Source organism: Trifolium pratense, linkage group LG4, assembly GCF_020283565.1.
Source record: "Trifolium pratense cultivar HEN17-A07 linkage group LG4, ARS_RC_1.1, whole genome shotgun sequence".
Taxonomy (NCBI): Eukaryota; Viridiplantae; Streptophyta; class Magnoliopsida; order Fabales; family Fabaceae; genus Trifolium; species Trifolium pratense.
Window position 1 is genome coordinate 9387624 of NC_060062.1, and position 13914 is coordinate 9401537.

Below are 13914 nucleotides of genomic sequence, written 5' to 3' on the forward strand. Positions count from 1 at the left end.
TAGTGAGTTTTAGTTTTCGTCTCTGTGAAATAAAATCAATTGTTTTCATCCTTACTAAAATCATGTGTCAAGAATCCTGATGGCATAAAGTTTTTTTTTTTTTACAAGTTATAAAGTTTTAAAAAAATCTTTTAAAATTTTAAAGATCTTTTTTTCCAAAATTGTCTTTCAAATCTTTTAAAATCTTAAAAGACAATTAATCAATACACAAAATCTTTAGCCTATTTTTTAGTAAAAGAATTTTAAATAAAAGGTTTTTTTTTTCGGCCCAAATAAATATAAATATCCAACAAAGAAATTAGAATTTGAGATACATCCATCAATATTATGAAGAGAACGGCAACAACAACAAATTCTCTCAAAACATTACTCCTCGTCAATATGAAAACTAAGAGAATAAAAACAACAAATTCCGTGAAACCTGATGAGTGTTGGGAACTTGTATTCATGTTCATGTTCATGGATGATGAGGACTACTATGCTCTCTCCCTCGTCTCGAAACAGTTTCTCTCCATCACCAACCGTCTTCGATCCTCTCTCACTATCAAACCCTACTACGATCAAACAACCGAACAAGTTCTCCATCTCATTGGTAGATTTCCCAACCTCACCTCCCTCAACTTTATTGGCGGTGACGACATCGACTACATTCTCCCCCAACTCTCTACTTTCCCATTTAGACTCACATCACTCAAACTCTCACACATGTCCACCATTCCCGCCACTGGCTTAGTAACTTTCTCTTCTGCAACTTCTTCAACTTTAAACTCTCTCACATGTTCCTACATTGATTTTCTCCATTCCACTCACATGTTCCTCATTGGCGATTGTTTCCCCAAGTTGAAGCGCATTGATTTGAGTCATTGCAATGACATATGTATTTCTCTTCTTTTGAAGAAATGTCGTAACATTACACATTTGAACTTAACTGCCTCTTCTATTATCCCGCTAAGTAGAATTATGAACTTTCAACTTCCTACTTTGGAGGTGTTGAATTTGTCATATTCAACAGCTGACAATCAAACACTTAACGTTCTTACAAAGACTTGTACTCGGATTTTGCAACTGTCACTCGGATATTGTGATCGTGTCACAGACAAGGGAGTCAAGAGTGTGCTACAAAACTGCATACAACTCAGAGAGATCAATTTGAAATATTGTCAAAGAGTAGTTCATCTTAATGTCGACTCAATGCTATTATTAAGGCCATCATTGACAAAGATAATGCTTCCATACTTGCTGGCTTGGGTAGCTTAGCTTAGCACCATTGGTTTCAACTAACTCACTCAGAGCTAGCTAAAGGAACCAATCAAAGGTTCAATGCTTCAATTTTCAAATTTAACATGTTTTATGATTTACTTTTCTTTTTATTGAAACAAATATGTGCAAGATTGTTGCTCGAAACAAATGTGTAAGTTTCAGTCATAGTTCTGATGGATTTGTTGGTAAAAGTGACTCTGCTCAAGTTTTTCATTTGATTCATCCTTTTCTCATATGTGACACCTGAGTATAATCTTATAGAAATGTTTTAAAACATGCTGGCCTTACCCGAGTTCAAATGTGTATCTTTCTGTCCTAGTTTCAAATTCCTTTAAGTATGCTCGCATATTTCTTTGCTTAAGATTACAGAAAAGCAACCAGTAGAGTGGAGTGCATTTGCTCACAACAATTGTGTTGAGTGTATCTGCTCACGAGTCACGACCACATTTACTGTACTGTCGATCTATCTTTTATTTTGAGAAATAAATCCTGTAGTATTTTTTTTATTTTGACGCTGTGCTGCCACCTTGTTCTTCATCCAGCGACATGCCTGCTTCCTCTTCCCTCTTTGCAATGAAGCATTTTCAGACCTATTGAATTTTCGAATTTATGAGCAAGAAGAGAATAACATAACAATACAATATATATGAGATCAAATCAAATGTTTGGTAACTAATAAACAGATTCATTATTATCAAAAATACAAAAATAAAATAAAATAAACAGGATTCATTGAGAAACAACAAATATATGTGCAATTGTCTTAGCTTTCTTTCATATATATTTTAGTCTCCCATGACAGACAGACTTTAATAGGAATTTCAATCATTTTCTTAGTACTGCCTGTAATTTTGAAATTTTAAATTTAGTATCTTTAGCTTGTGTTCTTATTGATCAATAAGTTCATTATAATCACCGGAATTTGAACAAACTGGTGTTGTTTCCCGATACACTATTTAGTACAAAATGTTGTTAAACAGTGACTATAGAAGCGCTATTAGATACAATGGTTCAATGCGTAAAAAACTTTGATATTCAATAATTTGTAGGAAATTTTTAGATTTTTTTTTTAAAAAAAAAACAGAAGCTAATATATATCAATCTATCTCATGCCAGCTCCTACAACCAAGCCATTCATTAGCTTTGTTTGCTACAAGATTACTAACATATACAACTCGGTCCACCTCCGATCATGAATATCTACTCTCTTTTTTTATCTTTAGGAGTCGAACTTGGTACCTCAGAGTCTACAACACTCAAACACTTTGCGCACCAACCATGAATATCAACTTGAAACAATATATAATAAATAATCTAAAAAATATAAATAGTTATAGGCATCACACCATTACACCGTTACATGTGTTAGACGGCATCTATTTCCGCATAATAATTGTGAAAATAGCAATCAGTTGCATGATAATATGACTGCCAAATACAGCTAATCATATCATAATCTACAATTCTACATAGAGACAATAAATAAGAAATACTCTATATATTAAGCTAAGTAGCTAACCCTTTTAGAAGAGGATCCCAAAATATATAATACAGACCTTAATCAAAACTACAAATGACCCGTCTCTCTTTTCTGTCACGAGCCGATGAACCACACGAGTAGGAAAAATTGCCAACTCTTTCAACTGAAGCAAGAATATCACGAAGTTTCTGAAGACTTGTTGCAATGAGCAGAATAATTTAGTGGCTTGAGGTCATTCAAAGCTATATTTCTCATGCTTTTTCAAAGAAACAATCTGAATCTTAAATCTTTGACCGTCTAAATTCAAACCATATCTCATAGTGATTGAATAGAAGACTATCATGTGTATGTTTTCCAAGATACTCGAGTCCTAAACTCGTAAGCCTCTTTGTGCATTCCTCTCCTCCCAACCTTGAACAGAACTTGATATTATGTGATACAAAGATTCGTCCATCATATGGTTTCAATTTAGATGCTAATCTTTCAAGTCCGACCCATACAAGTTTATCAGGCATATGAAGAAACACAGCACTAGCGTAAATCAAATCATAAGTTACACCAGAACCGAACTTACTGAAATCCATGTCCTCTCCCTTAACTATCAAAGGTCGTTTGTGTAAGAGGCCTTGGGCGGGAAGCTCATACCTAAATGCAGCCATAAGAGAGAGCTCGTCCCTTTCAAGACAATGAAAGTGTTCAGGATTTAAATATCGAATGAAATGCAAACCAACTCGAAGCGTGCCACACCCTATCTCGAGCACCTGTGAGTCTGGTTTGAGCTGAATGGCTTGAGCAAGAAACTCATACACATCCCTTCCACCTGCCCATGGTTCACCGTAGTTACTATGGTGCTCTTCAACTAGAAGTCCTCCGGGGCATGGAAATGCTGTGTGATTATTTGAGTCAGGTCCCTCATAGTGTGATATGCCCTTAAATCTGCATTTCGGAGGATAAAATATAATCAGGAAATCCAATAGGAAGTCAGATATTTTAAATTGATGGTATGACATGAAAAAAAATGATGGTCTTTCGTTCGATGTATGTGTAAAACTTTGTAGTTATGTGTATATATTTGATCACAATCTCAATACTTGATTTTTCAATTAATATTTTATCACAATCTTAATACTTCGACTTTTCAATCAACTGCGCACTTTATCCTCTGAAATGTGACCTCTGAATTTAGAGGAGCCAAATCCCATAACCATAAAAATAAATCTCCTATGTAGCTACCAAAACAATCAGATCCTTTTGTCGGCCAAGACCAAAACATTCTTTAGTATCTTAATTTAATCATTATTATAAATATTATAAAAGAATTCTTCAAGCTAAAACCAAAAAAGAACTCTTGACTTTTGAACTATGCTATACATGGTGTTTGACCTTGAAAACCCATGTGCTTTTCACAACTGAACAGATCAGTTATCATATGTACAGGCTGTGTTAAACAAAGGTCAGAAAGAGGGAAGCATCTATACTACAAATTGCATATTAAAAATTGAGAAACATTCCGACTCAAAAGAATGTGAAGACAATGTATAATAATACACATTCACACACACACACACACACGATGGACATAAAGCGAATAAACTTCAGTGTGAAGCATAGTGATAGAATCATTTAAACTTCGGTGTGCATCACCTCTCACTGTTGTCGACCCCTGCACTATGTCAATGCTACCCTACTATTCAGCATGCTAATTTATTTTCCTACATTGGTTAATATATGAAGTCCTAATTATCGGAACCAATTCTCCCACCTAACTCGTGTTTTATCTGTATCAAAAAATAACTTCCAATGCAATCTACAGAGTAAAAACTCTAATAAATAAAATGGGGTATCACAAAACAGATATATACTGTGTCACACACACACACAAATGGATAAAACAAATTGAGAAGGGTCTTACTGTTTAAGATCCTCAAGTTGTTGAGCCCTAGTACGAGGGTTAATACCCTTGCGGAGCACATTTTCTTGCATATGAATCCCATTTGCTTCAATTTGATTTTTCACCCACTCAACATCCTCCTTTCTCGTTGCTATAAAACCATTACCTTTGCTAGACTCAGACGAACCAACATCAACGTTCCTGGCATTGTTGACATCAGGGGTGGCTGGAGGTTGTGAAGGGCACGAGCAAGAAGATAGAGACGACAATAGGAAGAACAGAAAAACAGCAGCCACAGAAACAGTGAGAACCAGAACAGGCACCGTCATCACTACACCCTTCGACATAGCCCGAGAAACTGAAATTGCCATCAATGACTAAACTTCTTAATCTCACCCTGTGAAGCCAGTAAAAACAACCAAATCAAATCAACACTAAGCAAACATACCATTGCCAATGTTGTCAATCACTTATAGCAAACAATAGCGATTTATTCAAATTTCCACTACGATGCATTGCTATACCACCGCAATAGCGGCTATTTGACAAATTTTTGTACTCCCTCCGTGACAAAATATAAGCAAAATTCACCTTTTTAGGTTAATTGCATAATTAATGTACCTGAACTAAATAGCCTATCACACAACAATAGCAATTTGTTCAAATTCCGTTACGCTATAACCGCTATTGGACAACACTGGACATTGTTCATATAGACTTATAATAATCTCAATACTCACTAAACCACAATACTAAAAAATCTAACCCAAATCCCAATGGCATAAAAATTTACCTTTTTATCCTCCTTATCTTAAACAATGATATAACATGCATAAAACTATAAAATACTTAAATTAAATCAAAACCCCATTTGAAATTTCCATTCTTGATTGATACAACAATGAAGCATTCAATAATATAATTCAAAAAACAAACCTAGTTAAAAATTAGAAAATGACCCAATTGGATAATCAAAGCAGGGAACAAAAACATACACAAATATGAAGTGGAAACCGCAAAATCTGTAGGCACAAAGACAAATCCAATTGACCCAACAGCTTAAACATAAATCATGAAATAATCGTACCCTTTTGAGAGTAGATACAGTGAGGGGTTGAAAGTGAGAGAATGTGAAGAAGAATGGCGTAATAATTGGTGGAAACGAATGAGGAATAAAGAAGCTCCGACAAGAGTCACCGGTGAAGACGACAGTAAAGTGAGAGAAACAAACTCATCATCAACGTTTTATGCTGTCTGCTGCTGTAACAGCCTGTTCCTGATCGGAATTATGGAGAAAAAAGTTTTATTTATTTCTTTTGGAAAAAAAAAACAAATTCAATATTAATTTCTTTAATAAATATGTTTTTTTAATTAAAATTTAAAATAAATCCAAAATCATTTGATATGTTATTGAAATACATTAAAATTAACGAGTTTTGTCAAAATTAAATGCCGTTAATTTTTATGTGTCTCAATACCATATCAAATGATTTTGGATTTGTCTGAAATTTTACACAAATGATCTATAAGATGTAAACTTTCAATTTAATTTTAGAAAAATTTTAGTATAAAATATTAGAAAAATTATTTTCAAGTAAATTATTATCATCATGCTATGAAGATTTAATTTTTTTTGTCTATCGTCTTAACTATTTTCATAAAAAATAAAAGATAATTGAAATATAATAAAAAATTATATTATTTTAAGAGATTTTTCAACAGTCAATATATTTTTTCCGTATTCCTCATCATAAATCAACCAAATAAAAATGGGTACGAAATCGGTGCGTACCATACGAGTACCATGTAGTATCCAGTACTGATATGTACCCAGTACAGGTACTTCACCGTTTTAGGAATACACATGCTACATAGCTTAAAACTATTTTTTGATAATTCAGAGACTACTATGACAGCGAGTGACACTTTCGATAATCAAAATGGCCGTTCCTCTTGATCAAATAGATAAGTTATTTAATTTAATAAAATAAAAAAGGAATCTTTTTTTTTTGTACATGAAGGGGGCAAAGCCCAAAAGAAAAGAAAACTAAGAAATTACACGCACAGTCCTAGGCATGGAAACCCCGGAGATATCAGCAAAGAGAGAACTCTGAAGATCTATAGGAGGAGTCTCCAGAGTTATAAAATCAAAAGAATCTTGCATAAGACTATGGTTAGCTAGCCAATCTGCGCTTCTATTGCCTTCTCGCCATGTGTGTTGAAACTGAGTTTGCCAATTCATGTTGATAAGCTCTTGAATGCGCCGAATCAGAATGGGGGTGGCCCCATTAAGATTGCATCTCCCTGTAACCATATCAATTAGTAGTTTGGAATCACTTTCCACAATGAGGTGGAGTAATCCCTTTTCGTCTAGCCAACTCCATTCCCGCATACATGCCCCACATTTCGGCATGTAAAGAGTCACAAGTACCAATCTTTTGAGTGTATCCCTGTATCCACCGACCATCAGAATCCCGCAGTAAGCCACCACAACCAGCAAGATCCATAGATTTCTTATGAGCTCCATCGCAATTAAGTTTGATCCAGCCTTCATTGGGACATTTTCAACGAATGAATATGGTTTCCAATCAGTGTCGACCTCTAGTAAAATGATGATGCTCGTACCCATCGATATCCTTCGCCATCTTGAGGATCACCTGAATAGGGTCTGCAGGTTGTCGAAAATCTTCATCAAAGATGGCTTTGTTGCGCCAAGTCCACATGTGCCAACACGCCACCATGAAAATAGTCTTTCACCCTTCTTTTTGCACTCCATAATCCTCGTTGTTGAGATTCTTGAAGCACCAATCCCTGCAATTGAAAGAAAAAAAGTTAGTAATATGATTGGAAGCTACTAACTTGATCCAGATTCGAGTAGCGTATGCGCAATCCCTTAATGTGTGGATGGTAGTTTCTTCTCCGTTTCCACAACTATGGCAAATTGGTGATATTCCCACATTCCATTTGCTCCTCCGGTAATTGGTTAGAAGGCGATCATGTGCTGCTAACCACATGAAGGTTTGGATTCTATGAGGGCCCTTCCAATTCCATATCATTTTCCAGTCGCCTTCCATTTGGGGTATATTTCCTCGTTGCAACTCATAGGCACTCAGAATCGTAAAATGATGAGTATTGGTGCCTCTCCATCCTACTACATCTGGACCATCTGTATCTCTTGGTTCTGGGAGTGCGACTACTTGATTCACAATGTTAAGAGGCAAAGTATTTTTCAAAAAATCAAGATTCCATTTCCTTTCAATCGTTAAGACATCTTTCACATTAAGGGTCGAATCAATAGCCTGATTGGTAGCCGCCTCCATGAAAAAAGAGCCATGCTACATAGCTTAAAACTATTTTTTGATAATTCAGAGACTACTATGACAGCGAGTGACACTTTTGATAATCAAAATGGTGGTTCCTCTTGATCAAATATATAAGTTATTTAATTTAATAAAATAAAAAAGGAATCTTTAAACAATAATAGAAATGATTAAGTTTTTAAGTTGTTACTTAAACACATGAATAGGAATAGGGTTTTTTCCGTTGGAGGTTGTCACTGTTACTTACAAAACGAAGCTTTAACTTTACTGAACCTGAGAAGACAACTTCCATTTTCACTCTTCCTTCCAATTTCAACAATAAGGTATCATCACATATCTCAGATCTAACCTCGTTTCCCTTCGATTCGTTAACGTTGTTGTTTCTTTCTTACACGACCACATGTCCTCTTCTCCAAAATGTACTTTCCCTAATTTTCATTTCAATTTCAATTTAGGGTTTCATATTCTCATCATCATAATATTTGGGTCTGGTTTTTAACATCATATTCAGATCATTATTTACATCTCTGTTTAATTTTGAAGTTGAATTAGTGTTGATTGTTTCCTCTTTGTTTTCCCCCAAATATGTTAGCTTAAGGGTATTAATATTATTATACATGCTCAATTCATTCTATTGCTGAAAAATGTAGTCTTTATAGGTAGAAATCTCATTTCCACAGATTCATTTGTTACTAAATCAATGTTTTTTTTTTTTTATGAAGTATTGATTTTTTTGAAAGATAATAAGCAATAATGGGATTTGTTGATTAATTAACTTTTTTTTTTCTAACATAAGCTTCATGATGTTTGGCTTAGGATTTCAAACTAAAATTTTGCTTGTGATGCCTTGCTATTTTTGAATTCAAACAAATCACTGTGTTATAGTAGTATTCAATTTAATTTCATTGGGGGGTTGTGTAGCTTAACTGGTTTGAACTGAGGGTTAAAGGAGTTGGTGGACTTGGGTTAGAACCCCGGTGAAGGAGAAATTACTAACCTAACAACTAATTACTAATGTCTGCCTTTTGAAAGAAAAAAAATTGATTTTATTTTCATTTGTATAGTAGTATCATAACGGAATTAGTGAAATTTTGAGACATCGGATTCAAGACTAGACCATGAGGACTTCCTTGGTTTTGGTGTTACTTCCAAGATTTCTGGATATAGATAGCTTTGTTTTGGGCCAGTTCGTAGTAAATTTGAAGTGAGTAGATGTAAGGAGGGGACATGGACAAGTATGAGTCTAATAGATTATTAGTTGTCGCTTGTCAATTAGTAGTACCAGTTAGAAATATATTCTTCATGTTGTTGGCAATGGATTCTGTGAACCCGCTTTGTGGATCAAATGACCATGCTATTACCCTTGTTGTATGATTATAATGAATCGGGGAACTTATATTTTTCCAGTATATTATATTCCCATAGTTAACATTTCTGGCTTTCTAGATGGTTAAACTGTAAGATTAAGAGCAATTAGAATCTCTAGTTTTTGGACATGCTAAATGGTTATACATGGAGTGAGAATCAAATAATTTTAGACTTGTAATTATAGAATGGTTTAGGTCTAAGAAACTTCAGAAGAGAGACATTGGATATTCTTCTAATAAAGAAAGTGTCTTGGAGAAACCTCTAATGTACCAATATGGTATCAAACACAATAGAAAAGGCTTCAATTGATAAGTTTGAGCTCATTACGGACAGATCGGTTGCCGGTAGTTGCTTGTTTACATATTATTTCTATAATAATTAGTTATATTGTAATTTGTATACTTTATTAAGAGTATCATGATCATTTGCTTTAGTGATTATCTCTCTTTTGTGTTGATGGACATTTGTATGATATTATCTCTCTTTCCTCAAATTAAAGTGACCCCATTTTTCCTTCTATTATAAATTAATATCTCTAAGGCTGTTGAACATGTTTGGATGAGTTTTTTTCCTGAGAAAGTCCCAAAAACACTACTTAAAATCCACCCTGCATGAAACAGTATCTGAAATGATACAAGTATTTAATGGCACATTGCTTTTAGGTGACATTTTTTATTAGTCGAATGTGTTTCACACATGCATCATTCACTCCCGTCTGCTTGTTTGCACACACACATTCTCAATGTTTTCTTTTGCATTGAACACCACCTTGATTAAACCTCTTTGAAAGCATGCAGGTTCTGTGTTAATTTTGATTCTGTTGACAGAAAGCTTGTTCATCTGTCTCTCTTTTGGCGTTAGCTATGCTACCAGCTGGAGCCAAAGAGACCCAATTGCGTGAGAGCAACAGTCAGAAGGTCCACCCTCAACCCATGGAAGAAGCCATGAATCAAAATCCAGAAGCTGTCGAAACCCTAGTTTCTAAAATTTTCACAAATATCTCTTCTCTGAAATCAGCTTATATTCAGCTGCAATCTGCTCATACTCCCTATGATCCCGATAAAATCCACACTGCTGATAAACTTGTTATTAGTGAGCTGAAAAATCTATCTGAACTCAAGCATTTCTACAGGGAAAACAACCCAAAGCCAGTTTGTGTTTCTCCCCAAGACTCACGGTTAGCTGCAGAAATTCAAGAACAACAGAGCCTCCTGAAAACGTATGAGGTCATGGTTAAGAAATTTCAGTCTGAAATTCAGAATAAAGATTTAGAGATCCATCAACTTGAAAAGCAGATTGAGGAGGCTAGTCAGAAGCGAGCAAAATTAGAAAAAAATCTGAAGCTTAGAGGTTTGTCGACTAAAGAATCAGAAGATGGAAATGGATTTTTCCCGATTGATCTAACTCCAGATCTCTTTACCTCTTCTGTGGAAGCAGCTGCGAAAGCAATTCATGATTTTTCTAAACCTTTGATCAACATGATGAAAGCAGCTGGGTGGGACCTTGATGCTGCTGCCAACTCAATTGAACCAAATGTTGTTTATGCGAAGAGAGCTCATAAGAAATATGCATTTGAGTCTTACATTTGCCAAAGAATGTTTGGTGGCTTCGAGCAAGAAAGCTTCTCTGTCGAATCAGACGATATTGTAGTCAATAAAGAGAGTTTCTTCCACCAATTTCTTGCTTTAAGGGAGATAGATCCTTTGGACATGCTTGGACAAAATCCAGATTCCATTTTTGGGAAATTTTGCCAGAGCAAATACCTAGTGATAGTTCATCAAAAGATGGAAGCGTCGTTCTTTGGGAATCTAGATCAGCGAAATCATGTGATGGGTGGAGGACATCCAAGGACTCCGTTTTACCAGGCTTTTCTAAAACTAGCAAAGTCAATTTGGCTTTTACACAAATTGGCTTATTCTTTCGAGCCAAATGTCAAGGTATTTCAGGTTAAAGGAGGGAGCGAGTTCTCCGATGTATACATGGAAAGCGTGGTCAAGAATCTGATAATGGATGAAAATGATGAAAAGCCGAAAGTTGGATTGATGGTTATGCCTGGATTTTGGATTGGGGGAAGTGTGATTCAGAGTAAAGTTTATCTCTCTGGTATGAAGGTAGCTGAATGATTCCTGAAAACAAGCAAGCTTTTCATGAAATGCATATTTGTTGTATGTGGTTTTTATCAGTCATCATTTTCTTATCTTGTAAGATAACGCTGTTGTTTGTAATTTTTAAGATCCCTTTTAGTGCTTGTAAGAAAACAAGCAAGCTTTTCATGAGTCTGTTATCTTTATGTACTTTCAAGTCTCTTGTTGTAACTCCAATAGTATATGTGGGAAGGATACTGAAAGTTGTATAAAAGTTTTAACTTTTTACTCATCAATTTCATTACTTTAGGAAAAAAAGATTAAAACTGTACATTGTTCACAGCCCACAGAAGAGTGCACTAAACCAATCAAAAAGTGATACATTATCACTTCAAAATGCAAAACTTTTGTTTAATAAATTGGCACAAAACCATCAATTTAGTCTCTAAAGTTTCACTCCATTTATTTATTTAGTTCATAAACTATATGAAATTTGACAAATTTTAGTCCTCAAATTATATGAAATCTGTCTCTTACTTCCTAGTATATCTTTTTTATAGCAGAAAGAATTTTATTAAAAAGTATGAAATAAAGTACAAATAGTACTAGATTTCTTGAAGTACAAACATACTCAAACAACAAACAAGAGTCAAGAGCACTACCAGAACAATTGCATCATAGTCTCATACTATTTCCCAGCATTTCTTGAAGTACTAGTACTGGATCTGCCTAAAATATGAAGTACAATCGCTACTCAATCCACACAAAACAAACATGAGCACCACTAGAACAATTACATCATACTATTTCCTAGCATTTCTTGTGTGCACATAACTTGTGTGCCTTGTGCTGTGTTATGTTAAAAAAAATATCTATTACTGTAATATATTTTAATCAGTATGTAACTGGCGATCCTCGTGGGGATTGTCCTGTTTGAGGGTTCGAAACCTCCCCCCCCCCCCGAAGGAGGTTTGGGGATGGGGATGAGATTTTATCCTCCATCCCGCGGAGACTCCGTCCCCGAGCACTTCAACTAAATTACCTTTATATGTTATAGTTACTTATATTTTCACACAATGTGTGCGTAAATTTATTTTTATGTGATGTTTATTATTGTCACGACTTATAAGACACACAATAATGCTTTATGATTAAACTTTTTTTTTTTACAACTAGTTTTATTGAAAATAATAAAATTTCATTTGTTTTTTTTTTCAATGTTGATGGATCCTCGCGGGAACCGTTGTATTCTGCAGGGATGTGGATGGAGGAAGAATACTCTCCGAGGTGGGAAATAAGGACTTGGATGGAGATCATTTTAAATGGTGGGGAATTGTGTGGTAAAATATTTTGTGCTCATTTTCTGCCCCGTTGACATCCCTAATTTTAATTATGCACATTTTATTAGTTTTGTTCGGAAAACAAATGTGAACTTTATTACCAACAATTGGTCTAAGTGATAAGAGTTTTGGTCCCCAAGTATGAGGTTAAATGTTCGTTTTTGACTCATGTATATGGAGAAAATTTGATTGGAAAGGAAGAACCCACCAATGTGCCCCACGCTCACACTGTCACACATATTCCCCGACAGAGATTATAGCCGTTAGAACATTTATAGCCAAATTTTATTGGATTTTTTTTCTCCTTATAGCCAAGGGTAAAAATTAATATACTATTCAATCTTCGTTTTCATTTTTCATATCTTATATTTATTTTTATCCTTATAGCCAAGGATAATGAGCATTTGATGGAAATTTCAAACTTAAGGTGCTTGAATATGAGGTATGGGCATCCCAATTAATCCTTCATAATCATAAGGGAGAACTTTAACGTAGCGTCCAACACTTCAATTAGATATTCTAATTTACAATGAGGCATATGGCTTATGGCAAACAGAAAAATGACATTGCTTTGCCAACATAGTGCATCTTTTTCTACAATCTCTAATAAATACGCTAAAAAACATTAGCTCATTCTCTATCTTAAATGACAAAATTGTAAAAGCAACAAATTTAATACCAAAATCTAATTTTCGAGTTTCACACCTTATAGCAATGAGAAAATATTCCAAACATCATTATCCTTTACGGATTTAATCACTTCATTCATGGCATCGATCTACCTTTGAGAATTTGAACTTTTTATGACTTGATGGTTGATAATTAGTTCATCACCCATCATTCCAAAGGTAACCTCAGGTTCCTGAAGAGATACAATACAATATAGTAAGTTGGTATTACACTACACTTTTCTCTTGTGATCTCTATAATGACATAAGTTTTTGAGTTGTAAGAGTTTGTTCTTCTTGAACAACTTTTTGTATGAGGAGTTCAACATTGTCTTGATTTGTTGTGTTTTAAGACCAGGTCAAGGAGATTATCTTGAGCAATGTCAATGGCACCTATTGGAATATCAACATATTCCTCTTCAAAACAAATTCTCTAACGATATCTTCCTGTAAACTCGACTTCCTTAAAAAAAAATCACGCATTTTTTTATTCAAAAATCGAC

The 13914-nt window shown here is 34.7% G+C and overlaps 3 protein-coding genes across 9 annotated transcripts; 2 read left to right on the forward strand and 1 right to left on the reverse strand.

Annotated features, from left to right (window-relative positions):
* Positions 1–381: 381 nt before the first annotated feature.
* On the forward strand, positions 382–1257 carry LOC123922074 (F-box/LRR-repeat protein 14-like). Its single transcript, XM_045974816.1, has one exon. The coding sequence runs from the start codon at positions 382–384 to the stop codon at positions 1255–1257; it is 876 nt and encodes a 291-aa protein (XP_045830772.1).
* A 1288-nt stretch (positions 1258–2545) lies between these two features.
* Positions 2546–5949, reverse strand: LOC123920250. Of its 2 annotated transcripts, none has more exons than XM_045972474.1 (3): positions 5719–5949; positions 4653–5028; positions 2546–3676 (listed from the first exon to the last, which is right to left on the reverse strand). In XM_045972474.1, exons 2-3 carry the CDS (start codon positions 5000–5002, stop codon positions 3022–3024), a joined length of 1005 nt encoding a protein of 334 aa, XP_045828430.1. In that variant the 5' UTR covers positions 5003–5028; positions 5719–5949; the 3' UTR covers positions 2546–3021. The 2 variants fall into 2 exon arrangements, with proteins under 2 accessions (XP_045828430.1, XP_045828429.1); XM_045972473.1 differs by having other exon boundaries at positions 5627–5922.
* A 2142-nt stretch (positions 5950–8091) lies between these two features.
* On the forward strand, positions 8092–11695 carry LOC123920246 (protein GRAVITROPIC IN THE LIGHT 1). 6 transcript variants are annotated; one of them, XM_045972463.1, is made up of 2 exons: positions 8092–8274; positions 10117–11695. In XM_045972463.1, the coding sequence occupies exon 2, from the start codon at positions 10183–10185 to the stop codon at positions 11440–11442; it is 1260 nt and encodes a 419-aa protein (XP_045828419.1). In that variant the 5' UTR covers positions 8092–8274; positions 10117–10182; the 3' UTR covers positions 11443–11695. The 6 variants fall into 6 exon arrangements, with proteins under 6 accessions (XP_045828419.1, XP_045828420.1, XP_045828424.1 ...); XM_045972464.1 differs by having other exon boundaries at positions 8141–8274; positions 10110–11695; XM_045972468.1 differs by having other exon boundaries at positions 8142–8274; positions 10147–11695.
* The last annotated feature ends 2219 nt before the right edge of the window (positions 11696–13914 follow it).